Source organism: Melanerpes formicivorus, unplaced genomic scaffold, assembly GCF_026170545.1.
Source record: "Melanerpes formicivorus ecotype bairdi unplaced genomic scaffold, bMelFor1.0.p_v2 SCAF_12, whole genome shotgun sequence".
Lineage (NCBI taxonomy): Eukaryota > Metazoa > Chordata > Aves > Piciformes > Picidae > Melanerpes > Melanerpes formicivorus.
The window spans coordinates 8438042-8463414 of NW_027142364.1; the positions used below are offsets into that span (position 1 = coordinate 8438042).

The window sequence follows — 25373 nt, forward strand, 5'->3', positions numbered from 1 at the left end:
GCATCTCCCTTCCTGTAACAGAGACGCCTGTGCAAGCAACATGGAGCCAGGCATCTTTATTGGCCCCTGCAGCGGCTGTCAGACATTGTTGGGGTTGTAGCACAGCATGTTCAGCTTGATGTTCTCGTTCCAGTGACGCAGCAGCAGGAACAAGTGCCTGGCTGCCCCTTTGAGGCAGCTCACGTCCACCCCTTCGGGCAGCCGCTGCGCTTGCAGCCACGCGTCCGCCTTGGCTGCCACCAGCTCCCACTCCTCGAAGAAGGCAGCACAGCGATGCTCCAGCCACGCCAAGGCCACTGCCGTGGCCCAGCTGGCACTCTCCAGGTCCTCTGGCCCCACATCCTGCCAGCTTACGCTGGCTTCAGAGGGGGCGGCTGAGTGGGGGCCGGTGTCAGACTCAGAGCCGTGCCCGCTGTCCGCCTGTGCCCACACCGCCGCGCTTGGCACCTCAGAGCAAGTGTTGCGGGACAGCGGTGAGCCAGGCTGCGGGGCTGTGGCAGACTCCTCGCCCTCCTCGCTGCTGGGCCCTGCCTCGGGGCTGCTCCTGGGCCCTGGGGATGTGGGGCTGAGGCTGGCTCTGTGGGAGGCGTAGGGCGAGGCCCGACACAGGCGGTCCAGGGGGATCTGCACCACTTCGGAGAAGCTCTCAGTGAGCTGGAATGGGCCCTGGGCTTGCTGCAGTTGCACCTGCAGTGATTGGAGCAGGTGACTAGGGGAGTCAGGCAGGAGCACAGACCCATCATGGCCCTCAGCACTCTGGTGTGGGCTACAGGAGTGTGCCTGTGGTACAGGGACTGCCCCAAAGCCAGCAAAGGCCCCCAGGGCCCTTCAAGGCTACCCCAGGGCTGAGCTGGCACCCACTGCCTTTCCATCCTCAAGTGGGTGCTACTGCAGGGCATCACCTGCTCAGCTCCCCCAGCCCAGCTGGCATGGGTAAAAGGTCCTTACCAGTGGAAGGTAGTCGTGGCTGGCATGGTTGCTGGAGCTCTTACTCTCCTGGCTGAGGCACTGTGGGCGCAATACCAGGCTGGGCCCCCTGTGCCTGCTGAGGCTAAACCTGTGGGACACAGGGAAGCTAATATGGGTGGGAAGTGTTTCTCAGCCTGCTGCAGAGAAGCGTCTGGAGCACCAAACCCTCACCTTTATGGCACAGGGGACATGAGGACCCAAGAAGTGGTACTGTCCTCTTTCCCTACAACATATCAATTCTTGGCATCCCCCCACAACAGGCAGCCTCACCTGGAGCCAGCAATGCTCTCTCTGGATTTCTGGGAGCCCAGGGAGGTGATAGAGGGGCTGTTTGGAGGTCCTGCAAGAGAGGAGAGCTGAGCAGGGGGCCATGATGCAATTAGAGGTGGGTCCTGCTCCCCAGCACCTGTGAGGGTGGCTTAGCCCCCATGGCCTGGACAGTGAGGGCAAGCATAGGTATTGCAGCTGCACCAGCTCTTGGCTGCCGGGGGCACCCTGTCCCCCTCCGTCCAGCCCTTGTTCCCCTCCAGCTGGGACGTACCGTTCAAGCAGCTCTGCTTTTCCGAGCCATAGGTAGGTGAAGAAGCACTGGCCAGAGATCCAAGGGTCTTGCCTCCCTCTGCAAAAGACCCAGAGCTGCTTCCAGGGACTGCTGTGCTGCTCCCTATTCCTCCCTCAGCCATGGTTCCCTCCCCACTGTCGAGTAGATGCCTTTCCCTGGGCAGCCACAGTACTCCAGATGGGATCAGCCTCATGCAGCCCTGAGCTAAGGGTCCTCATGGACCCTAGTGCTCAGACAGGTCCCTGGGGAGCATAAGCCAGTGTAAGGACTCAGGTTGGTACCTGCAGCAACAGGACTCTCATCCTGCTCCTCTGCATTCTGCTGTTGGTCCAGACCTGGTGAGGAGCCCCAGCTCCCTGCTGTGGTGGCCTGTGGCTGGCTGGTTGAGGTGGCTGCAAGGGACAGTGCCACCTCAGCCCTCAATCACCTTGTGCCCCCTCCCCAGCACACCAGCCCCGCCCAGCCATACCTGTGCCCCACACTTCAGGGGCTGCGGGCAGAGCTGTCTGGGTGGCACCATCCACGGGCACCAGGCGGGTGTAGAGAGAAGGCACATTGCAGGCTTTGCTGGTTTGCACAGCTTTCAGACGAAACCGGCGGGCAAAACCTACCCGGAGCGAGGTGGTTGGAGGTGAAGGGATGCTGGGGCTGCCCTGGGAAGAAGGGGGGCATGCAGCAGCACCCACCCTGCTGCAGCTCAGCTTCCCGCTGTGCTGCATTCTCGTTGTCCTGGATGACAGAGCGCGCTGCCAGGCGGTGCAAGGGCTTGTCCCAGCCCTTGGCCACCCGCCGCGGGGGGTCCTCCCTGCCCGGCTGCTCCCGGGGTTGCAGCAGTGACTCCAGCGAGGCCGTCACTTCCCAGGACACTGGCTTGCCAGCCTGCATGGCATGGATCACCACCTGGCAGCACCGGGGCAGGCTGGCATCGCCTGTGCTGGGCTCCCCTGGCTCAGGTACTGGCTCGGCACTGAAGAGGTAGGAGGGCTCCACCAGCATGTCCCAGTCCAGATGGGTGGGCGAGATGAGGTTATCTGGGCAACAGCAAGACATGGACTTAGCAACTGGGGGCACCTGTTTTATTCCTCACCACCCTCATCACTTTGGAACCAGCACTCACTCGATTCCACTGCACCGGGCTGCAGTCTCTGCGCCTGTGGTCCCAGCTCATCCAGTCGCCCCTCCAGGGACTGGTTCTTCTTCTGTGACACCTTCTCCAGGGCCAGGCGGAGCCTGTGAGCATCCAGCTCTCCATGTGGTGAGGAAAAGCTGCGGCTGGCCAGGGCAGTGCGTGCCAGCACCTTCTTCTGCCTCGCCAGCTCCTCTGTGCTCAGGGCCACCATCACCTGTGGTGGCAGGGAGGCTGACAGCAAGCCCAGCAAAGGCACCAGCACAGACTATGCCAAGCCACGATGGGGCACATGGAGCCACAGCCAGCTGTTGGCCAGAGCCACTGGCTGCTGCCCAGCGCTGCAGCACTGCAGACTAGCACTCGGGAACCTCCCAGGGCGATGGGCAACGCTCACCAGGCTCCTTATATGTGTGGGAAGGACAGCAACACCGAGACAGGAGTTTGCAAACATCCCTGGGGGCTGACTCAGCCTGACGCTGAGGCAGGAGAAGTTGGCAGAGATTGCAGTGTGTACAGGAGGGGGCTTAGTTCAGTGGCTTAGGCTGAATGATGCTACAGTGGGCTGTGATCTCCAGCACAGTTATGTCCTTGCTCTGAGATGCTTCACCTAAACACTATGGCATGGCAGTGACATCCATGCTGCCTCTCGCCTGGGCAGCTGAGGGTGAGGGGAGGATCATTTGCACTGCGGGGAAATCACTTACGCTTGACATTTCAGCAGCAAAGGCCACCAGCTGTGCCGTTGTACCAGGAAGGAGCAGAAGCGTGTCCTGGAGCTGGAGGACAGCTGGCCTCACCCAGCCTTGGGGCCAGCGTCCCTGGAGCTGCCTCTACCCATCCTAGTGACCTAGCTGTTTTTTAAACCCTGGTATGAAGCATCAGGGATGTGGCCCATCGCTAATCCAGTATTGGGCAGCATTAGCTGAGGGATGAAGGAACCAGGCAGGACCTTAGCCAGACCATAGCCCTTAGCCAGCCTGGCAGATTCATTACCTGATGCCAGCCCACTTGATTTCTGCAGCATCAACGAGGATATGAGCTGGCTAGAAGCTGACTACCAGCCCAGGAAGCTGGGCAATCAGCTATTTGGCCCCAATTATCCTGTTGCAGTAGGGCAAAACTAAGCAAGCAGCCTCCTTGCAGCATCCACAGCTGTTCCTTGCACAAAATCCAGGTGCGTCCCCTGTGCAGTGCTCTGGTTTCCAGCATGGCAGCCAAATGTTCAGGCACGAGGGGACAGCGAGACTCCAGCTAAACTAAGCTGGGAACAACCCTGCCATGTGTAAGCACTTGCACCTCACTGGTGTCCTTACCTTGGCACCAGATGGGGCAGAGGGCAGCGGGGCGGATTTGGTGGAGGACTCGCAGAGGGACAGGCTCTTCTGGCCCTGCTGGGAGGTGGCATCAGTGCCGGGAGCTGAGGAGCCAGCCTCAGGGGCCACATCGCGGGAGCCAGTGGACTCACTGCTGGTAGAGCTGTGGGACAGCAGCCCCCGGCTGCGGTCGGTGCTGACCGAGCAGTGTGTCAGGACGTACTGCTCCTGGATGTAGGAGGGCTGGTAAATCCGCTTCCAGATATCTCCTCCGGAAACGGGATCCGTACCTGCCCGGCGAGCACACCCCCATAAGCCACAGCTCCCATGCCGCCCCCACCCCTCCCCCGGCCCCAGCTTCGGCTCCGCTCACTCCGTTCCGATGTCTCCGTGCCCATGACAGAGAGGTCCAGGGAGGCGTCCCCGGATCCCAGGGTGCTGCGGGGTTGCCGGCGGCTCTCCCCAGGAGTACGCACCTCCTCCTGGGAGAGGAATGCTGAACCCTGGAAGCCCTGGCGAGCCCCCTCCTGGCCCTGGTAGAGAGAAGGCACTGGTGTCAACACCCCTGGCATGCAGAGAAGCCGGTGGCACCAGGAACATGCCATCTTTGCCATGCCATGGCGGTGCCAGTCATACCGGTGGGCGCCTGTTGCGGAAGCGGGCAATGCTGTAGAGGACACAGTAGCTGACAAGGCGGTCCCCGGGGTAGAGAGCCGGGAGCTCAGTAGGTGAGAGCAGAGCCTCCATGCTGTCAGGGACATACCAATCGATGGTGATGTCGCTGATGGCTGGTTCGATCGCCTTCTTCAGAGACTTGATCAGCTGGGGTGGGGAGAACAGTTGGTGTCAGACACCACAGTGTCTGTGTGCCACCTGTGCCTCCCGTCCCTGCCCAGGTATTACCTTGGGCTGCAGCCTCTCTGCTGGGCTCAGGAACTCGGCACGGCCCCGGCTCACCCTGGCCATGTTCTTCAGCAGCCGCCGGCACACCTGTGGGCCCATGCCAAAGCTGAAGCACCTGCAAGAGAGAGACAGGTGATGAAAAGCCACGGCTGAGCTGCTGCCGGTGGCTGGGCAGCCCAGGGGTGAGTCCTGTATCAGGATGATGGCCAGAGATGCCACCCTGGCTGCAAGTTGGGGCACCCCAGGAGAAGCTGAGCTGGTGGGGTTGGGGCACGTGATGGGTGAAGGACACCCTCAGGGCTGATTATGGTGAGATTTGGAGCTGCAGAAAGAGAATCACAGAATCACAAAATAGGATATGTTGGAAAAGACCTTCATGACCATGGAGTCCAACTGTTAACCCAGTACAGCCAAGTCCACCACTAAACCACGTCCCTAAGCACCACGTCTACACTGAGAAACTGTTGGAACAGAGGACACGGAGAGCCCCAGGTGCCCCTGCTGCAGTGCTGGTGCCATACCTGACAGTGCTGGCCTGCCTGCGCAGCAGGCGGAGAATCCTGCCCACGTTGCCTGCTGCTGCGTTGGTGAAGAGGAAGAGCTGGCGGGGGTAGCCGTGGTGGAGGGGCTGCATCAGCACCCAGCCCAGAGCTGCCAGCAGGTTGGTGCTGCCCATATCTGCCTGCAGCCCGCCGAGGTGCTCGCATGCACGCCGCAGTGTCTCCTGTCCACACAGACAGCCGACCTCGCAGCGGACCCCCAGCTTGCCAGCCCCATCCCCACGCCAGGGCGCTGGGGGTGGGGACAGAGAGCAGCTCGGGAGGGACTTTGCCCAGTGGCACTCACGTTGCTGCAGAGGCGGCTGGACGGGAAGAGTGGTTTCACGTCGGTGCCGAAGCTGGCAACGTTGAGCAGTGTCCCCGAGGGGAGGCTCTTCAGAGCCACGAGCAAAGCCTCCTGGGGTGACAGCGGGAACCGGGGAGGGCTGCTAAGGGCCGGCCACACAGGGAGAATCCCTGGCCCTGTGGCCGTGCCTCACCTTGACCTTGTTAAGTTCAGGGCCATTCATGGTGCTGCTCTGATCAATGAGGAAAAGGACCTCACGGGTGATGCTCTGCAGGTCCCCGGGGCCACCCTCTGTCTCCGGGCAGAAGTTCAGCATCAGCACGGGGTTGTGGAAGATGTCTTTGTGGAAACGCTTCTGCACAAAAGCCACCTGCGAGCCAAGCAGGCCAGGGTTTCTCTCACGAGCTCCAGCCCATGCTGAGGTCTTCCTGAACTCCATCCAATCACCTCCCCCTTTCCTCTTCCTCCTCCTCCCCCACTTAGGGCTGGTGGTGGCTTTGCCCTGTCACCTGTCTCTCGCCACTGCCGTCCTTCCTGGCAATCCGCATGTAATCCCGGCGGCTCCGGATGTGGGCTTCATACTCAGGGTATGTCATGATGCCATCCTCGATCACCAGGTGGGGGTGGTGGGGCTCTGGGAGGCACACGGCAGGGGGGTTGGAGCCGCCCTGTGCCGCAAAGAGCTGGGGGATGCTCTGGATGCTTTTGGGGTGGTGCCCGACCTCCCCAAACCTGCCAAGGGCACTGTCCGTCCTCACCGCAGGGATAAAGGATGATCTCCAGGTCCCTGTCGTAGCAGTGGGGCTCAGCCAGGGTGACACAGGTGGTGGTGGCAGAGCTGGCCCAGGGGTCAGCGTCAGCTCGCAGGGCATGGGATGGGCTCTCCAGTCCTGTGGGGAGGAGTAGGTGACAGAGCAACCTCTCATGTGCCCCAGCTCATCAAGCTCCATGTCTGTGCTGGACTCAGCACCATGGCAGTGGCTGCTTCCTACCAGCTATAATGGGACTAATTGGGTAAGCATCCCAGAGTGTTTCCCCACCAACCCCCATCATCCCATCCTCACCTGTCATCTCCCCATCCATCAGGGAAGGAGACTGCTTACCCAGGGCTTCCCAAAGTCACATGTAGGGTAACTTTGGGGGGATGCAATCCCAGCCCCAGAGGGTGGGATAGGAAAAGGGCTTCTTCATGTGTAGGGAGTACAAGAATGTGACAGGGGAAGAAAACTAATATTCTAGGAGCATTGAGAAACTTTGGGGACACCATCCTGAGGTAATATTGCCCAACCAACTGACACCACCTGAGCCACTCCCCTACCTGCCAGCAAGCAAGGACCCTTCACCAGCAGCTCAAAGGCAAACTCATAAGGAAAAGGGTTGCAGGGCCGGCCCTGAAAGATGTCCACACTCTCCCCAGGTACTGCAGGCTCCACAGGCTGGGTCCGGGCACCTGTCCCCCTAAAACAGCTGGTGGGGCTGCAAGGGGAAAGGTGGTGATGGCTCCTGCTCCTCTCCTCACTCACCCAACACCGGCATCTCCCCCCACCCCCCCCCACTCCCCCCTCCACCCCCTGAATGGCGGAGACTGAGGAAGCCATGAAAATCACCATAGGGCCAACCTGTCGTCACACAAGCTTGCCGGCTCGCTCTCGAGGGCAGCAGCGACACGGGGCGTGAGGACAGGGGGCAGGACAAGCCGCAGAGCCCCGTCAGGCAGCGTGACCAGCTCCTGTGCTGTGCTCAGAGTGACAGCCAGGCTCTCCGACGGGCACAGCATGCCTGTGATGATGATGAAGGTGGAGCGTTCTGCATCTTCATCCAGGACAAGGTGGCCTGAGCAGGAGAAGGATGGGGGGAGGGGACGGGGACAGGGAGCGGTGTCAGTTGGGTATGTAAAGCTGGGGAGCAGGACCATTAATTGCACCGATTGTTGTCAGGGGGAAAACAGAGTGCAGGTGTAAGGATGGCAACGCAAAGGGACAGATGAAGTCCTGGAAGAGGCGGAGGGAGGAGAAGAGGGAGGCTGAGATTTCCAGCCCTGCAGGGGCTCTCAGCCTCTTATATCCCCCCCCCAGTTCATCCCTGCTCGTTGTGAGCCTCCTAGCCATGGGGCACTTACCGCTGGCACAGCGGCGTGGATGGCTGAGGCTGTGGCCAACCTGGAGGCAGCAATCTTGCACCCGGTGCCGGTTCTGGACCTGGAACGTCACCCGCCGGCTGCCCGCCACTGCTTCGAAGCCAGCCACCACTTCCAACTCCTCCAGCGGGTAGATGAAGATGCCTATGGGTGGGAGAGAGCCTCAAGGCAGATCCTGGCACAGACACTGCCATAGCACAGTACAGCCCATGGCGGCACTGCTAGGAGCCTGTCTGACTTGCAGGGCAATTGAGATGCATGGGAGTGGGGCAGCATGCAGGAGGGACCCTGAGCTTCACCAGCCAGGAGGAGGGCAGGACAAAATCCCCCTCCTGATTAGTGATGGGAATGTTTTTGCTCAGTTTCACTCTGCTCCCACCCATGCTCTCACCACCACTGGCCTCTGCCTGTGCTCCCCAAACTGAGCAAGGTTTGGAGGCTGGGACACAGGTGGGCTCAAGCCAGAGATGACCTCCAGCATGGGTGATTTTAGGGGGGGTGTGCAGGCAGCATGGGTCCCTGCCAGCCCTGATAGCTCCCCCTTACCTTCCACAGGCTCCTCATGAGGGTTGGTGTACACAAGGTGAGCAGTGATGCTCAAGGAGTACCCGTTGGCACAAGCCTTCACCCTGGAGCTCTTCAAGGGCAGAGCTTCCCAAGAGGAGAGAGCGTACAGTCCTGGCATAGTCCCTCAGCTGTGGGCAGCTGCAGCAAAGGGGGGGCAGGTGGTGGGTGCTTGAGGGCAGACTCCACTAGGAAGGGGCTTGGGGACACAAGCCACTTCCAACAGACCAGTCTGTAAGGGAGGAGCAGGTCCCTAGCCCTTCCTGCCCACAACACACGTGAACCCAGCTCTGCTCAGACACCAGCCCACCTGTGAATTTGGTCTGGAGACACAAGAGCCTACTGAGAACTTTTTCACCTCATAGGTGAATAAATGTAGCTGCTGAGCAGGAAAGTCACTTCTCCCAGGGACATCAGCAAGTACATGCAAGCTCCAAGCCCTGGCAGACAAGCAGGTACTCTTGGACAGGCCAGACAACAGCCAGCCACATGTGGTCCAGTTCTCAGCCACTCTACCGCAGCCCAGTGGCTTTAGAGCCTCCCCCAACCATCTCCTACACTGGAAGGAGAGGAATGTCTGCTGCTCCCATCTCCATCCACCCACAGAGGTTTCCAGGGTAATTTGGTTTAAAAAAAAAAAGAAGTGAGAAGCCCACAGTGTATCTAGGGCACAACAGCCAGCAGTGTTTGCTGGGGGTTTAATAATTAACAACAAGGTCAGCACTGCACTGAAGAGCAGCACAAAGGGGAAGGCACTGCAGGAGGGGGGAACCCAGCCTGAGGGACAATGCTCTGTCTCTGGGCGAGCAGTGCTCTGCTCAGAGATGGATGTGTCTGGCATCCCCCCTTCAGCAGCAGCTTTGGGAAGTGGCTGGGGATGCCTTCCAGCTAGGGCACCAACCCACTCCACATTACTCTTCACGTTGAAAAAAACACTTTGGAGTGGAATCCCAAATGATTGCCTGGAGCCAGGGCATCTCTCTACCAGCACTCCACCTTGTGCCTTCAAAGCCCACGGAAGAATTCCAGTTAGGCTTAGTGCTGCCTCCGTGCATAACATGCATGGGGCCTGCTCCAGGCAAGGGTCTGCTGCTCCACACTGTGTCCCCTGCCTGTCCCAAGCACCTGCAACCCAACTGTAGCAAGGTCCCTGCATCAGGCCATGTGCCACTGCTTCAGCATGCAACGTGCCCAGGGCAAGGACAAGGCCAGGTACAAGTGAACCATATGGGTCCCTCACTTCAGTGGCCTTCAGCCCAGGAACCGCTTGTGTGACCATCAGTAATGGGAGGGTCAGGGTGCCCTTAGCATATGGTCACAGGTTGCTTCTCCTACAGCATGCTTGAAAGCTGAGCAGGGCTGCATCCTTGGAGGTAGTGCCAGAACTGAACCCATGGCTGGCACAAAGCAGGAGAGCCCCTGAGAAGTGCAGAAGTGCATTAGCAATGTGGCTGCCACCCAGGAAAATCGCACTGTTACACCAGAAGGAAGCTGTTTACCTGCTCAGTCAGCATCACGGGGTTATAATGGCAAGTCCTGGCCAACCAATTACCTCCTGCCATTGCCAACCTTCTACCCTGATGCTAAGCCCCCCAGACTGCTCTTCCAGCATACAAAGTGGCATTGGGTTCCTGCACAGCTCACTTTTTCCCCACAGTAGCCATGCCACCAGTAAGAACATCAGCAGCTGGGTCCTGCTCTGACCACAGCATCCAGCCAGGCTCTAGGACTTGCCCAGCCACATCAAGCCATTAAAGATGGATTTCACCCCAAAACCCTTCCATTTGTTCCCAAGGCAGCTGACTTAATGCTCAGTAACGCACCTGCTATCTGCTGCGCTGCCCATTGGCCAGGGCACTGCCAGCTTGTTTACCAGGGATTAGTGGAGAAGCTGTCCCGGCTGCTTTTTATCACTTCTCTTTACATTTACACTCACAGAGTAAACAGGTCCCATCTGGTCCTGCCACACTTTGTGCTGGCTGCTCTAAGCCCTGTGGTAATGAATAAAACCAGACTCGATGGTTCTTGCACCAGCCTCTTCATCCTTTTTCCCCTGGGGCAGCAAATTGTACCCAGGTGCCAACGTGGCATCACCCACAGGTCCCTGGGCCCCCTCTCCACCCTCAGCATGGTCATCAATGCCTCTGCAGCCCACTCCTCTTCCTTCCTTCCCACTGGCTTCCTGCAGGAACTGATTTAACCAGCAATATCCCCAGCAGGACTGGGGCTGGCTCTCTAAGTTGGTGGCAAAAAGCCCTCAACGAAGGCAAGAAGGAGTTAACTCCTCTCTAGGTCAGAATAACTTAAAGTTTCTCTTCTCACTCGTGGACATGTTGAGTTTTCCAGCAGAGCTGCTGCAGTGAGCCTGAGCCCAGTGGACCCTCCTCAGCTGCCAGCAAAGTTGTTGGAGTTTCACCTGCTGAAGCAACAGCTGCCTGCATTGGGGTGCAGTGCGGTCCAGGGAAAGCCTGAGACGAGCCCCAGCACAGGCAAACCCTGCAGAAATGTCCAATGGTGACAGATACACAGGCTGGTACAAGAGAAGGATAGAAAGAGAGGGAACCCAAGCCTCTGTGTGACCATTCCTCCTGCTTGCCCATGTTGCTCCCTGCTTTCCTAGCCTCCCCTCCTTGTAGGGCAGCCCTACACTACTATTCTGGGACAGGGTCAGAAAGCATGATCTGTCCCAGCTTCTGGAGCAGGGAGGAGCCCACAGATGCAGAAAGTGATGGCACTGCTGCCCACAGTATGCCACTTTATAGAGAGCCCAAAGAGGAGGAAAAAAGGGGCAGATGCAGGCAAAGAGAACAGAGTGAAGGGCTGTCCCCAGCCTAAGCCTCCAGCCTGGGGTGCTCTTCCCTGCCTGGCATCTGCTGGGAAGTCAAAACGGAGCAGAGCCCTCTGTACACACACAGACATGCATGTGTGCATGCACACACACCTTGACACACACGCTGTACCCAGGACCACCTTGTCCAGGACCTCTGCTGCTGCTCTCACCTCCCCAGAGCTGCTAAAGCCCCTGGAAAACAAACAAACCAACCAACCCCCAGCTCCATGCCAGGGAACAGTAGTTACTTGCTCTCAATGAACCCCAATACAGGCACATCCCCCAAAACAAACGTCCCAGCCCCACAGATTTCCCCTGACACAGGCAGAGCAGCCTTGCAAAAGGGTCCCACTGTTCCTCCAAGCAAGGGACATTTGTAGTGTGTAGCAGGGGCTGGCTGCTGATCCCCTTGGGATTGTTCCCAGCAGTTATTCAAGCCAGCCCTGTCGGGTCCATGCTGGATGGTGATTTCAGCACTTTCATGGCCCTGCTGCCTCATCTCCCACCTCTCACCTCTGCTGCGATTGGGGCTGCCCTGGCAGTAGGTGTGTGACCCTGGGGCACCCAGGAATTGCAGGATACCAGCAGGGATCCCGAGTCACCGCGGTCCCAGCCTCCCCCCAGCCCTGGCCCTTACCTGGAGGAGGATGACACAGGGGCTGCAGGCTCAGCTCAGCACTGCTGGATCCCTACCCTTCACAAAGCCCTCTGCCCTGTCAGTGGGTCTCCCTGCCCCTCTGGCAGGGGGCTGTGGTTCCTGGTGGGGATGAACGGTCCTTCCCTGCCTCTCCCTGCTGCAGGCTCCCTCTCTGGCACTGGCTCCTTCACCGCCCTCGCTCCATCCCTCACTCCCTGTGCCAGCAGCAGAGCTGCTCCAAGCCCAGCCTCATTAAAGAGACACACTCCCTGGTACTGCTGCCCTGGGGATGCTGGGGGATGCTCTCACAGTTGGCACCAGGGGGGTCTCAGGGGACACCCAACACACCCAGAGGGTGACAGGAACCAATCAAGAGCAGAGCCAAGTGCTGTGGGCTGTGATGCACCCACAGTGTGGCAATGTCCAGCCAAACTTGGATGCTGGTGATACCCGAGGGTGATGCTGTGGCACCCACAAATACACAGTTTAATTTCCTGGGACAGGTAGCTGCCCTTCCTGTATTCTCCTAAAAATAGTACAATGCAAAATACAACCCCTCATCAGCCAACTGAACTCCCCAGTACAAGTATAGTGGGTCACAAGTATCACAACCAGCTTAGCTAGGAAAGGTCTCAGCCACCTTGAGACCACCACCAAAGAGCTCGGCACAGGCAGATGCTGACCATACATACATGCACACTCACCCCACAACTCAGATGCTCTGGGGTTGCACTGGGGCCATCCTCATCAGCCTCTGTGCAACAGCAAGATCCCAGTCCTGAAGAACAGGAAGGGGTGGGGGGTGGGAGCGGGGGGATTTGGAGAGAGACCAATCCTTGGGTGACAAGTATGACAACAAGCCCCTTGGGGAGGGTGCAGACAGTCAGGAAATCCCAGCAAAGCCAGGACACATCTGCTGACAGGGAGATCTCCCAGCCTGAGACTTGCTGGGAATCCCTCCACTGCCACTGCTAGCCTGATATTCCCAAGCGGGACCAGAGAAAACCATCAGATTTAGGGCTAATCCCTGCCCTGCCTCCCAGGCAGCTCCCTTGCTGTGTTATAGTTAGGGCTGTGCTATAGATAGGGCTGTGCTGCCACAGCTCTTTTTATAGAGCATGCAGAGGGGAGCCACCCACCTCCCATACACCACAAACCCACTGTTACAGCCATGCCAAACCTGGAGCCAGCCCAGACACATACTGGGGCAGAAAGAGCAGGCAGTGGCCTCCAGTCTTCAGCAGGTGATACTGGAGCAGCACTGGAGCAAGGCCTGGCAGAGCTGCATCTTCCCATCAGATCTCACCTCTAAAGTGACCCACGCACCACTATGGCTTCAGGTCCTCAGCACAGGCAGGAATAAAGGAAGAAAACCTCATCAGAAGATGCCCTTTGTAGTAGCACAGGGCATGCTCCCCCTTCTTGACCTCTTACCCTGCGTTTCAGCCAACATGATTATCTTGCATAGAAGCACTCTGCATGTCCCTGGGGTGCTTGCAAGAGCGTGCTAAGCCATTCTCTTTCCCTGTGTGAGATGCCCCACGGCACACCACTTCCCTTCCTGTGCTGCATGGGGAGAGAGAAGTGCTGAAGTGTGCAGCTGCTCCCCTTCCCTGTTGTCTCTGACCACAGGAGAAGGATACTCACCCATGCACTCTGCCCCCCACACGCCAGGCGCCAGCTCTGCGAGCTGCCGGAGGCACAGCGCATGCCGCAGCACATCCCCGCAGCCTGCGGCGTGCGCGGGGCTCCCGCTCCCATCGTCACGGCAAAGTGCCGCAGCTGCTCCAGCCCGGGGAAAGAAAAAAACACCGCCACCAAAAAACAACCAAACACAAGCTTTGATTTTTCTCTGAGATACTGTTTCTAGGCCAAGCTGAGGCGAAGAAAAGCGTCCAAATGCGAGTGCTGGGTTGGTGCCACCAGCCGGGGCGACTTGGCCAGCCTATGGCGTCAGACACTGTCTGCGGCCCCGGTGCTACGGCAGGTGAATAACCACGGCACGCGCAGCACCGGGGACACAGCCAAGCCCAACGCTACCCTTCCCCCCCATCAGCGATTCGCAGCAGCCCCGAGGAGACGCAAGTGGGCTCCATCCTGCTCTGTACAGCACTGACACCAGTATCAGACAGCAGGCTCTCCTGTCCCCGCTCTGCACTGTCACAGCTTCCCTACAACAGCTCTTTGCAGGCACAAACAGCCCCCCGGGGAGCTTGGCATTGCTTTTCGGCAGAGTGCTGAGCTAAGGCGTGCGTTAAGCCTTGAGAACACAGGCCCGGCTCAGCACATTCGGCACCCTTGTGCTCCAGTGATCCCATGCAGCCCTCACCAGTGCGCTGTCCTGCCCGAGGGACCTGTCATTATCTGGGTATTTATCCTCAGATCACCTGTACCTTGTCCTGGGTTTACTGAACTGAATTATCATCCAGAGATAAGGCTGGCTGGAGGGAGCACAGGCTACAAAGCTCTTACAGATGCTCTCAGGTCCTGAGTCACTGATAAGCCCTGCGAATTTAGTGCTAAAGGAGGAAATAACCTGAGGAGATATCAGCTGGTGTCAGGCTGGGAGTGGCTGTGCTCAACCTAACTACAGCTTCTCAGACCCAGCCAAGAGCTGCTGGAGCAGAGAATCTGGGCAGGAGGGGATCATCTTCAGCTGTCTGCTGCTTGTTAAATCAGTGCAAATTAAGCCAGATCCTCAGAAGAGAAAGGCTGCTGATGTTTCTGGTCAAAATCAGATGCCCTTTGATGTAACCTGTGCCTTAGTGACCTGCCCAAGTTACAGAGAGGCTGGAGAGAGAGAACAGTTGGAAATGAAACAACAGCAGAGATTAAGATGGCTCATGGAGACACCAGAGGCCCTTGGGAAGAGCTGCTGGGAAAGCTGCCAGAGCTCACCCTGCTCAGGCTTAACTGAAACCCTCCCAGGATGCTGACACTACAGCGGTGGCTGCTGGGTTAGGAAACCACGGCCAAAATCAGAGGGGGTCTCACAGCCATGGGGCGGACATGGGAGTCTCACAGTGCCCCCCCGCCACGGGGCGGCTGCGCTGACTCAGCGGCTGCCTCGCCGCGGCTCCTACCAAGGCGCCCAACCCGCTGCTGAAAACGAAAGTCCGTGGGTTCGGAGAACCCGAAACTCGCTGTGCTGCTACCACCCCCATCCCCCCCGCTTCCGGCTCGGCAGCCAAACCCTTTGTCAGGACTCCGAGGTGGGCTGGCGAGGCCGTGTCCGAAGGACCCTCTGTGTACGGGTAGCAGCGTGACACAGGGTTTGTATTTTTGCTCCAGCTTCTTGCCACTGTCCTTTTTCCAAGGGTGGGTCTGGTGGTGGTGGTTGTGGGCTGTGACAGTTCAGACCAGCCTGGGCCAGCACAGCGCCAACGGGAACTGAGGCTTATCGGGAACAGGGGCGCAGCAGCACGGCAGGGTTCCGCCAGATCATCCTGTCCCTTCACACAGCGCAAAGCTGGGGTGCTAGGTGCCAGGTAGGGCTATGTGCCAGCTGCATCCTTTCCCTGCCAGGCTCGGACCAGGCAGCGAGGGGGTAGATGGGTCTGGGGTCCCCTCCCTACAGCGGCCATTGAGGATAGACAGAGCCGAGAGAAAGGAGAGGGTTCTGGAGAAGAGGATATGCAAAAAACAATTCAAAATCTTGGGGTGGAGTGCAACGAAAGCGCCGCGGGAGCTGCAGGGATCTGTCCGCAGCAGCCGGGGTGGGGGAGTGGCGGCAAGGAGACCCAGCAGGGGCTGGGGCGGGCCTGGGCAAACCCCGCCGCGGGCAGGGATGGTCGAGCAACTGCTTCCCTCTAGCGGGGAGCGGGCCGGGCTGGGCCAGGCCAGCTGCGCCCAGCGTCGTCACCCAGTCGTCCTCGCTCCGCCTTCCGCGTTCCGGGCCTCGGGTGCGTGGTGCGGGCGGCGCGCGCTTCCGGAGCCGCGGCGGAGCGGTGAGACCGGGCGGCGGCAGCGGGGCAGCTCCAGGCCCCGAGCACGCGTGGGGTACCCAGGGGTGGCGCTGGGTGGGGCGCCTCGATGCGTGTCCGCGGGTGATGGGACCTGGAGGAGCCCTCCCAGTCCCAGTTCGGCATTCATGGGCACCGCTGCTGTGGACCTGGCACCGGAGACGCCCTGTTAGCACCCTCCCCGGTCTTTGGGCCGGTAGGGCCACCCCAGGCCGGGAGCGCAGGCTCCACGCAGGGCTGGGTTTCGGGTGGAAGCGGTGCAGAAACACCCCAGGACTGCTAAACTAGCCGGCATGCCACAGTGGTCTGTCACCCGAGGAAGGGCGTGGGGACGGAGCCATGCTGGGAGTTTGGGCAGGCAGGGGACACTAGTGCTCTGGAGTTGACCCTGGGTGGATGCCAGGGGCCCACCGAAGCTGTTCTGTCAGTCCCCACTCCTCAGCTGGACAGGGAAGAGAAAATATAACAAAAGGCTCGTGGGTGGAGGTAAGGACAAGAAGACCACGTGGAGATCACCCACCAGTTACCGTCACAAATGGGAACAGGCAAAACAGAATTGACCTGGGGAAATTAGCTTAATTTATTACCCATCAAGTTTGAGTAGGATAACAACAAATAATACCTAAAAACACCTTCACCCCACCTCTCCTTTCTTCCTGGGCTAAATGTTACTCTTGAGTTCTCTACCTCCTCCCTGCCAGCAGCATAGGGGGCTAGGGAATGACGGTTGCAGTTAGTTCATCTCATGCTGCTTCTGCTGCTCTTTCCTCCTCAAAGGGAGGACTTCTCACACTCTCTCCCGGCTTCAGCGTGTGGTCCCTCCCATGGGCTGTAGTTCTTCGTGAACTGCTCCAACATGAGTCCTTGCCCCAGGCTGTAGTTCTTCACCCACTGTTCCAGTGTAGGTCCTCTCCATGGTGTGGAGTCCTTCAGGAACAGACTGCTCAAGTGGGAGTGCCTCATGGGGTCACAAGTCCTGCCAGCAAACCTGCTCCAGAGTGGGCTTCTCTCACCATGGGAGTACACATCCTGCCAGGAGCCTGCTCCAGCAGAGGCTTCCCATGGGGTCACAGCCTCCTTTGGGCATTGGGTGGATATTTGCCTCCTTTGGGTTTCAGGTGGGTATCTGCTCTGCAGTTAATTTCCATGGGCTGCAGGGGAACAGCCTGCTTTACTGTGGTCTTCACCCTGAGGTGCAGGGGAGTCTCTTCTCAGGCACCTAGAGCTCCTTCTTGCTCCTTCACTGACCTTGGTGTCTGTAGAGTTGTTTTTCCTCTCCTGCTGCAGTTGCTGTTGTGCAGGTTTCCCCCCACCCCGCCTTCTTAGATATGCTATCACGGAGGGACTGTCACTGATGGCGTTGGCCTTACCAGCAGCAGGTCCATCTTGCTGCTGGCTGGCATTGGCTCCATCTGACACAGGAGAAGCTTCTAGCAGCTTCTGATAGAAGCCACCCCTGTAGCCCCTTCTGCTACGTAAACCTTGCCACACAAACCCAGTCATGGCAGGCGCACGGAGTGCCAAAGAAAGGGAAATCTGTGGTTTGAGGGTGTGGACTTAACTTTGTTCCATACCCACAGCACAAGACCATCTGATACGTAGCAATGGGGAGACCCAGGAAGGAGACCAGTGGCACATCATCCCCTCGGCCAGCTACAGCTGCCTCTAAAACCACCCCTGCTGCACCACCACCTTCTGCCTCAGCCACCCGGGCCAAGGCCGCGGCTGTGGGCAGCCGATCCAAGAGCACTCCAGCTGCTGGAGTCCCCAGCCAGGGGCACGGTGCCAAAACAGGATCCTCTCAGCCTAGATCTAGCACTCCAGCTGCTGGGGTCACCAGCTCTAGCCAGGGGAGGGGTGCAAAGCCAGATTCTTCACAGCCTAGACCTGCAGCATCCCACAGAGCCCGAGGAGATGCCAGAGACCAGCACAAACCAACTGCTGGCAGTTGCTCTGCAACCCATAAGAAGTCACCTGATGCCATAGGAGCCAGCAGTTTGGCCAGACTTGACCCACGTCCACAGAAGAAGCAGCCTGGGACTGACTGGAGCAGGTCCTGTGAGCGGTTCCTGCCCCCGCTGGAAAGCCAGGACATCCCACAGGTGGAGAAAGAGACCCGGGGCCAACGGAGCAACCCCAAGTGGTACGAGTGGCGGGAGAACCGCATCACTGCCTCCGTGGCCCCCAGGATCGCCAACAGCAAGTTTGCCAATGGCAAGACAGATGAGGTCCCCAAGTCCTACCTGAAAGCAGTGGTGAGCTCCAGTCCTGGGATACAGACACCAGCCATGTCCTGGGGGCTCCGCAATGAGAAGGCAGCCGTGCAGGCCTATGAGCAGCTGAAGTCACAGGCGGTGGGCAAGCCAGTACGGGTGGAGGACTGTGGCCTCTTCATTAACCAAGAGAAGAAGTGGATTGCTGCCAGCCCAGATGGCATCATCAAGGAGGCAGCCACAGGGAAGGCCCTGGGGCTGCTGGAGGTGAAGTGTCCCTACAAGCACAGGAACAGGACCGTGCAGGAGGCCTGCAAGGATAAGGACTTCTGCCTTAAGGTAGATGGGGACTCCTATGCCCTGAAGAAGGATCATCCCTACTTCACCCAGGTCCAGTGCCAGCTAGCTTCTGCTGGCTTCCAGCAGGCTGACTTCGTGGTGCACACCAACAAGGAGACAGCTGTGATCCCTGTGGAGTTTGATGCTGATTTCTGGGGGCAGACAGTGCCCAAGTTAGAGAAGTTTTACACCGAGGCAGTGATTCCCTACCTAGAGAAAAAGGCAGGTGGCTCTGTCTGCAGCAAGGAGGAGTAGACCCCTGCACATCTTGCTTGGTTGCAGAAATCCAGCTTTGGCCCCTAGCGTAGAAGTTATGCATGGTTTTGCTGCTGTGCTTGGACCATTCGCTGCCTCTGCCCCAGTGCAGCTGCCTCGGGTCTGAAGTGTACCAGCAGGACCATGGTTTGGTAAGGGTCCCTACAAATGGTGATTTCTTCTCACCCCAGCCAGGTCAGTTTGTGGCCCCCCCCACCCAGTGCCTTCTCATCCTGTCCCCCTGTTGACTCCCTCTTTGGTCCAGTGGCACTGCCTGACGGAAGCTGGCACACCTTGGGCGGTGCAGCAGAAGGCAGTAGTACCTCTGTGCTGGAATAACAGACTTCTGTTGTGGAGAAAACTGGATCCTTTAGCACCTTAGCTGCTGTCAGGAGTAAATTTTAACTCTCTGGAGGAGAGAGCGAGCCAGGGAAGGTTTGTCAAGAGCCCAAGAGTTTGAGCTACATTGTGAAGTGCCTTAAGAGTCACACCAAGAGCATGTGCACCACCACCCCCCCCCAGCCATCTGATCTGCTGCTTCTTTGGAGTGACCTGTGATGCTCACCATGAATTGGCTGCAGCCTTGCAGCCTCAAGAAAATGGTGCCCCTCAAAGAGGTTGTCCTCCAGCCCATGCACCATCATAGGACCTTCCTGTGGAGCATCCCTATGTGCCACAGCAGGGTGGGGTGATGGTTGTAGTTCTATTAAAACACAGATGCATTCACCTGCTTGTTCACTTTTGTTTGGTGTTTACCTGGGCAGGGAGAAGTAGTACTTAGGTAGGATTCCAACATGAGGTCCCCTCTGAACCACAGCAGAAGAGGAACAGGGGAGCACTTAGGTCCCCACAGCCACCAAATTATGTCAAAACCCACCACCATTATGGAGAAAGTAACTTTATTATATACATAAGACTCCAGCCACACTCCACAGGGCAAGGACCAGAATTTGCTATTTTACATATCAATACAAAGTAACTATAAAAACATAAAGCACTTTTGGGGCCCAGGCTTTCCACGGGAGGAGAGAGGCACAGGGACAAGCCTGGGGCTGCTGAGTGACAGGGGGCTGCCCCACACCCTCCTCCAGTTGTGGTCCCACAGTAACCAGACGTGCAAGTAGGAAAGAACCTAGTTAAGAAATATGGGCACAGGCAAGTGGGGGCTGTCCCCTACCTGCTGTGAGCAGTGGTGCGACAGAGGCCGAGCCGAGTGTCACTGGGACAGGAGCAGGGTCTGTGCCTCCCAGGGAAAGTGCAGAAGGCACATGGGCCAGGCTCTTTGGAGGGGCTGAGGAGCAAGTGGGATCCAACAGTTAGTGCACACAGGGCCCTGGGAGATCACACACACTGCACACAGGGGACATGGAAGGGGAAAGGCTTTCCACTGCCAAACTTAACTGTGGGCCTGGAGGGGGCATGTCCTGTGTCTCCAGAGCAGCAGTTGCATAGCAGAAGGGGCTCAGGGCCCACTCTTGACGAGTCATTAGATTTCACTCTGTGTGTCCAGGGAAAAAACTTCTGTGACAGAGTACTGGAAAGCAAGGCTCTCCCAGCTCCTGGCTCCACCTGAGCTCAGGTCTCAGCACCCAGATGGTGTTGAAGCAGATGTTCCCTCAGACAGCCCTGCAAGCAGGAGATGCCCACAGGGTATGAGCTTCATTTGATTTGAAGTGGAAAATATTGAAAGCTAACCAGAACATTCTCCTGCCCTACTACAATCGTCTCTCCTGCTGGGAATCCCCCCTTCCCTTCATGAAGAGGGACTCAGTGCAACTGCAAAACATGAACCACAGAGAGCTGCTCAGCAAGAACAGCCTTTATAATCATCTATGAGAGGATGTCTCTGCTGCTTCTGACCCAACAGGACTATCCTGGGGCCACAGGCACAGCAAATGAAACCAGAAGCACCATGGACTAGGGGAAGGACTTCCCCTGTGCAGCCTGCAAGGCTGATGAGCCAGAGATGGATTGCTCCACCAATACCCCCAAGATGCAGAGCCCCGGTCTCCTTCAGGCATCAATGGGATGGATGTTCCTTCCCAGCCTGGAAAGCAGCGTATTACACAGAAGGAGCTTGCCTGGGCTACACCTACTTGCTGGAGGAGAACTTGGGTCACTGGGCCTTTGCCATTGCAGCCCACCCCAAGGTCTGAGACAGGGAAAGGAAGAGTGAGGAAAAAGTAGGAAGGGGTCACATCTTGGGATAAGTGTAAGCTTCCACCACACCACAGAAAAACTACTTGGACTAGGTTCTCCTTGGCTGCCCTAGGGGAAAGGCACTGAGCCAGCTTCATGCAAAGACATAGATGTTTCTGAGTAACCTAGTGCATGGCTGGACCACCCTCCTCTTCTCCCCACACCTCTAGGGGTAACTGAGCTCCATGGCCAGCACGATCCCCAGGGAGGACACACGTGGCAGTTTCCAGAAGTCAGAAGTGCAAGGGGAACAGTCCAGCCCTGCAGCCCAGTCCCTCCCCTGCCATTACTGTGCATTGATTGTCTAGCCAGATCAGGCTACAGTCTCCAGTTTATAAAGGGGACCCCTGTCCTCCCTGCTCTGGAGGAGTTTCAGTCACAGAAGCGCTTGCGGGGCACCGTCCGAGCTCTGTTGGAGCGCCGAATCTCCTGCTTGGCATCGCGGCATCGCTGGCAGATGAAGACCTCAGGCACGTTGGATTTGCGGATCTTGGCACAAGAGAGGTGGATCCAGGTAGCACACTCATTACATTCAATCATAGGCCTCCCTGCAAAGGGCTTCAGGCAGAAGCAGGTGATCAGATCCCAGGCATCGTCATCTGGCCAGGGAGAGAGACACTGATCAGAAGCCACCCTACCAGCTGCACATCTGGCTGCGGCCAGACTAGCCAGTTCCACTGGTGTTCAGTGGCACAGCACCCCCTCCAACTCACCTTCTGCTTTGGTGTTGGGAGCTGCTGCAAATTCAACTGCTAAAATTGCAAAAGGGGAGAAGAAAAGAGAAAAAAAAGTAAAGACCAAGTGAGCAAGGTGACCCTAGGCCCTACCTGAGACTCATTTCAGGTCTGTATTACTTGCTCTACAGAACACTGACACCAAAGGGCAGGCCAGCTCCCCGCTCTCTGCTCTTCAGTGCCCCCGGGTTCCCAAAGGCACTCTGCTTGCTGGGAGAGGCTTGGGCCGTCAGCAAGCCCTCCCTGCAGCCAGTATAGGTGGCTCCAGCTGAGGGAGAGGCAATACTCAGCACTGGCTGCAGCACAACAGAGCCCTCTGCACTCTCAAGACACTTACCACTAGGCTGGGAACTGCCTCTGCTTGCATCTTCCCCTTCACTTTGGTCCAAGGTACTACATGAGCTGGGGCTTTTTGTCCCTCCAGAGCACAGGTCATGCTCCTTCAGCTGAGGATCATCTACTGGCTTCTCAGTCCCCTGTGCTCCATGCATGCAGTCCTTCTCCTTTTTCATGAGCTCTTCCAGCAGGGACTTGGGCTGGGGGTCCCCATCTGGGTTGAGGGAAGGCTCTGAAAGCTGTTCTTTCACAGGAGGCAACTGTCCCTCCAGCACAGCCAGCTCCTTCACTTCATCCTGCTCTGCCTCCAAGCCCTTTCCAGCATTCAGTGGCACACTCTTCTCCATCTCCTGCTCCAAAATGAGTTTCTTTGCAGGTGGTTTCTTCCGCTTGGTTTGCTGGGGCCGGACATCATAGAAGCTGGGAGGGAAGGCAGGGCAGCTCAGGAGCAGGCTGTTGTCCACAGCCCCCCTGGCCACAGCATTCCTGCTCCTCCCCTCATCCATCAGGATGTGGCAGTCAGAAGAGTGGGATGAAGCCCAGCTATCGCTGTCCTGAGTGCTCCCTGTGCTGTTCTGGGGACTCATGCTGCCTCCATGGGTCCAGGGCTCATTCTGCAAAAGAAGATCCAAGACTAGCAAAGAAGACTGCAGCACAGGCATTCAGGGTAAGGAGAAAGGGAGCTAGGTCTGCACCTAGCAGGGAGCCCAGAGGAATCAGCCTTTCTGTAGATAAACACCCTGCAAGCCTACTTACCTCTTCAGGGTAGGGGATGTAGCCTGCATAGGCCAAAACAAAGGTACAGAACTGGTTGAAATCCTCCACAGTTCTCTGTCGTTTCTGCAATGGCTACAACAAATGCCACGCATCAGTTAACCCCCCCAAACATCCCGACCTGAGCTGAGCATCACAGCCCATCCCAGCTGGTAGCCCCGGACCACCCGGCAATGACACAAACATTTAGGTCACCCGAACATCCCTCCTTCCTGTAACCCATCCACATCATTCGGCTCGGCAGATGCAGCCCTTCCCTTTGAAAACTCAATCACAGGCGAGTGGGGACACACAGAGTGACAACACGAGGGGACACCCAGAAAGTACAGCAGCCGCCGTGAGCCAGAGGCTCGGGAGCCCCCGCGCCGGGGGGTGTCCGCCCACAGCCGCCCGACTCCAGGCCGGAGAGAGGAGGCGCTGGGGCTGGGAGGGCGCACGGCGATTTGGGCTTCCCCAGCTGCTCCTGGGAGAGCCCGGTGCCACTCGGGCCAAGGTCCCAGCGACGGAACCGCCAGCAGCCCGCGGCAGTCAGCCCCGCGCCGGCGCCCCCTCAGCCAGGGCCGGAAAAGCAGATGGGGACAGACACTCACCCGCCGGCTCTGGGGACCGAGGGGAGACCCTGGGAGCGATCCACATGGCACTACCCACGGTAAGGTGGCCGGGGCGGCCAGGACGGGAGGTGGCTGCCTCTCCCCCCCTCCTCCTGTCCCCGCTCCGGGCACCTGATGGCTCCCAAGATGGCGCCGCTCTCCCGGTCCTGCCCCGACGGGGGGGTTTGGGGGGGGCGACCCCACCCCCGCACCCCGACAGCCGCTGCATGAGCGACACCGGCATGGGACCCCCACCACCCTCCCCCAAAAAACAGAGCACACAGCAGCGTCCTCCGTTCACATCTCACCACCACCACCCCGACCCCCTGAAGCTCCCCGCCCCAGCAGGCACACGGCGCGACACGGCTCGGCCACGCAGGCTCCCGCACCGCCACGGACCCGCGTGCTGCCGCTGCCCCCCCCCCCCCGGGCGCACCCTAGGCACCGGTCCGCCGCCCCCGCGAGGGCTCCTCGGACACACAGCTCTCCCCGCGCGTACACAGAGCCCACCCTCCTCCCGCACACACGCAGGGACACATTGCCCCCCAGGCCTTCCTCAGGCACACCCCCCCCAGAAAAGACCCCCCCCCCCCCCCAAAGGCGCCCTCGAGACAAGGCACCCCCCCCGCGCGCACACAGAGGGAACGCAGGAGTCCACCCTCCCCCCGCTCAGACACACGAGTCTTCCCCGCACAGAGGAACACGAAACACCCCCCTCCTCCAGACACACACAGGGACACGGTCGTCCCCCCCACCTCCTCCCCGGTGGGCTTCCCGCATTCTCCGGCACCCGCACACAACAACCTTCCCTCCCTTCCCCCCCAAGGTACACGACCCCCCCCCCGTTCGGCACACACACAGGGACACAAGAGGCCCAACACCCCCCCGCACGCACACAGAGGCACAGAGCAACCCCCTCCCCACTCACAGGGGTACACAGCAACAACCCCCGGCCCCACACACAGAGGGAACAGAGCACCCACCCCACCCCCCGCACACACACATACGAGTGGCACACAGCACCCCTCCCAGCCACCCCCTCAGGGCAAACACCGCCCCCCCCCCCCGCACATACAGACACAGAGGGGCACACAGCACCCTCCCCCCTACAAACAGAGGGGCACACAGCACCCTTCCCCCCCAACCAGGGCACACAGCACCATCCCCCCCCCTCCCCACAGAGCACACTGCAATCCCTCCCCCCGCCCCGCACACACAGAACATACGGCAACCCCACTACCCACCACGCACAGGACACCGGAGCCCTCCCTCCCGCCCGGGGACACAGGAGCACCCCCACGCCCCCCGCACACAGAGGGACAGGAGCCCTCCCACTCAGAGACGACCCCCGACCCCCCACCCCCCCCCATCGGCACCTCTCACACAGCCCCCACTCCCCCAAGACACACCCGCATCCCGCGGCGGCCCCGGGGACCCCCACCCTCGCTCACCTCCTCGGGCCCAGGGGATCCGGGGCTGGGCACGGGGCTGCTCCCCGCCGAGCCCGGCCCGCCGCGGGGGAACGATCCTTCTCCGAGGTGGAGGTCGGCGGCTCCGCGCCCCTCACCTGCCACTTCCCCACCGGCGCTCATGCCGTTCGCTGGGCCCACCCTACTCTGCCCACCCTGCCCTGCCCGGTGCGATGGGTGCCCGCCGCCGGTAGAAGCGAGGCTCGAGCACCGCCCCGGCTGCAGGGGCGGGACCACCTGGTGGCGGGGAAGGCCGGGGCGGGGCCTCGCCTCGGCCGCCCCGGCTCGGGGGGAGGTGTGGGGGCATCCTCCCTCTACCGGCGCGGGATGGAGCCACGGACAGGGCCGACCTGCCTCGCACAGCCACCGGAACACCGCCGTGCACCGGGGTGGCCACATCAATGCCCAGCTCCCGCTGCTCCCGCCCACCCTCAACCCCGGTTTCTCGCACTCCAAACCACAACTGGATCCAGCGCCCCAAAGTCCCGGCCTCGATCCCTCTCCAAATCCCCCAGAAATGCAGAGCTGACACCCAGCCCCGGCCTCACCCCTACTCCGTGTCCCTGCGAGGTGGCCTGCGGTACACGGGCACAGCTCAGCAAAACTTACCCC

General features: G+C 59.2%; 3 protein-coding genes across 10 annotated transcripts; 1 reads left to right on the forward strand and 2 right to left on the reverse strand.

Annotated features, from left to right (window-relative positions):
* Positions 1–55: 55 nt before the first annotated feature.
* VWA5B2 (von Willebrand factor A domain containing 5B2) lies at positions 56–14916 on the reverse strand. 5 transcript variants are annotated; one of them, XM_068145146.1, is made up of 24 exons: positions 13094–14916; positions 12595–12668; positions 11365–11445; positions 8406–8564; positions 7842–8003; positions 7330–7555; positions 7041–7198; positions 6481–6612; positions 6232–6356; positions 5916–6092; positions 5723–5833; positions 5398–5600; positions 4877–4991; positions 4610–4795; positions 4347–4506; positions 3974–4263; positions 2649–2874; positions 2218–2562; positions 2001–2138; positions 1813–1923; positions 1511–1588; positions 1240–1309; positions 949–1057; positions 56–687 (listed from the first exon to the last, which is right to left on the reverse strand). In XM_068145146.1, the coding sequence occupies exons 4-24, from the start codon at positions 8542–8544 to the stop codon at positions 79–81; spliced, it is 3870 nt and encodes a 1289-aa protein (XP_068001247.1). In that variant the 5' UTR covers positions 8545–8564; positions 11365–11445; positions 12595–12668; positions 13094–14916; the 3' UTR covers positions 56–78. The 5 variants fall into 5 exon arrangements, with proteins under 5 accessions (XP_068001247.1, XP_068001248.1, XP_068001250.1 ...); XM_068145147.1 differs by having other exon boundaries at positions 11365–11476; XM_068145149.1 differs by having other exon boundaries at positions 7342–7555; positions 13094–14915.
* Positions 14885–19385, forward strand: LOC137444457 (uncharacterized). Of its 4 annotated transcripts, none has more exons than XM_068145155.1 (2): positions 14885–15162; positions 17433–19385. In XM_068145155.1, the coding sequence occupies exon 2, from the start codon at positions 17457–17459 to the stop codon at positions 18657–18659; it is 1203 nt and encodes a 400-aa protein (XP_068001256.1). In that variant the 5' UTR covers positions 14885–15162; positions 17433–17456; the 3' UTR covers positions 18660–19385. The 4 variants fall into 4 exon arrangements, with proteins under 4 accessions (XP_068001256.1, XP_068001257.1, XP_068001253.1 ...); XM_068145156.1 differs by lacking the exon at positions 14885–15162 and adding an exon at positions 15782–15837; XM_068145152.1 differs by lacking the exon at positions 14885–15162 and adding an exon at positions 15848–16970.
* A 162-nt stretch (positions 19386–19547) lies between these two features.
* On the reverse strand, positions 19548–24945 carry LOC137444458 (PHD finger protein 13-like). Its single transcript, XM_068145157.1, has 5 exons — positions 24744–24945; positions 22685–22777; positions 21930–22542; positions 21572–21610; positions 19548–21457 (listed from the first exon to the last, which is right to left on the reverse strand). The coding sequence occupies exons 1-5, from the start codon at positions 24882–24884 to the stop codon at positions 21231–21233; spliced, it is 1113 nt and encodes a 370-aa protein (XP_068001258.1). The 5' UTR covers positions 24885–24945; the 3' UTR covers positions 19548–21230.
* Positions 24946–25373: the final 428 nt, after the last annotated feature.

Coding starts and splice junctions, on each gene's coding strand:
- LOC137444458 (XM_068145157.1), bottom strand. CDS start 24,884: ATGAGCGCCGGTGGGGAAGTGGCAGGTGAGGGGCGCGGAGCCGCCGAC. Junction 22,778..24,743: donor GATCCCCTGGGCCCGAGGAG/GTGAGCGAGGGT, acceptor CATTTGTTGTAG/CCATTGCAGAAACGACAGAG. Junction 21,458..21,571: donor TCCCAACACCAAAGCAGAAG/GTGAGTTGGAGG, acceptor CTCCCTGGCCAG/ATGACGATGCCTGGGATCTG.
- LOC137444457 (XM_068145155.1), top strand. CDS start 17,457: ATGGGGAGACCCAGGAAGGAGACCAGTGGCACATCATCCCCTCGGCCA.
- VWA5B2 (XM_068145148.1), bottom strand. CDS start 8,544: ATGCCAGGACTGTACGCTCTCTCCTCTTGGGAAGCTCTGCCCTTGAAG. Junction 6,613..7,040: donor GGGTCCTTGCTTGCTGGCAG/GTAGGGGAGTGG, acceptor TCCTCCCCACAG/GACTGGAGAGCCCATCCCAT. Junction 6,093..6,231: donor ACGGCAGTGGCGAGAGACAG/GTGACAGGGCAA, acceptor CTTGGCTCGCAG/GTGGCTTTTGTGCAGAAGCG.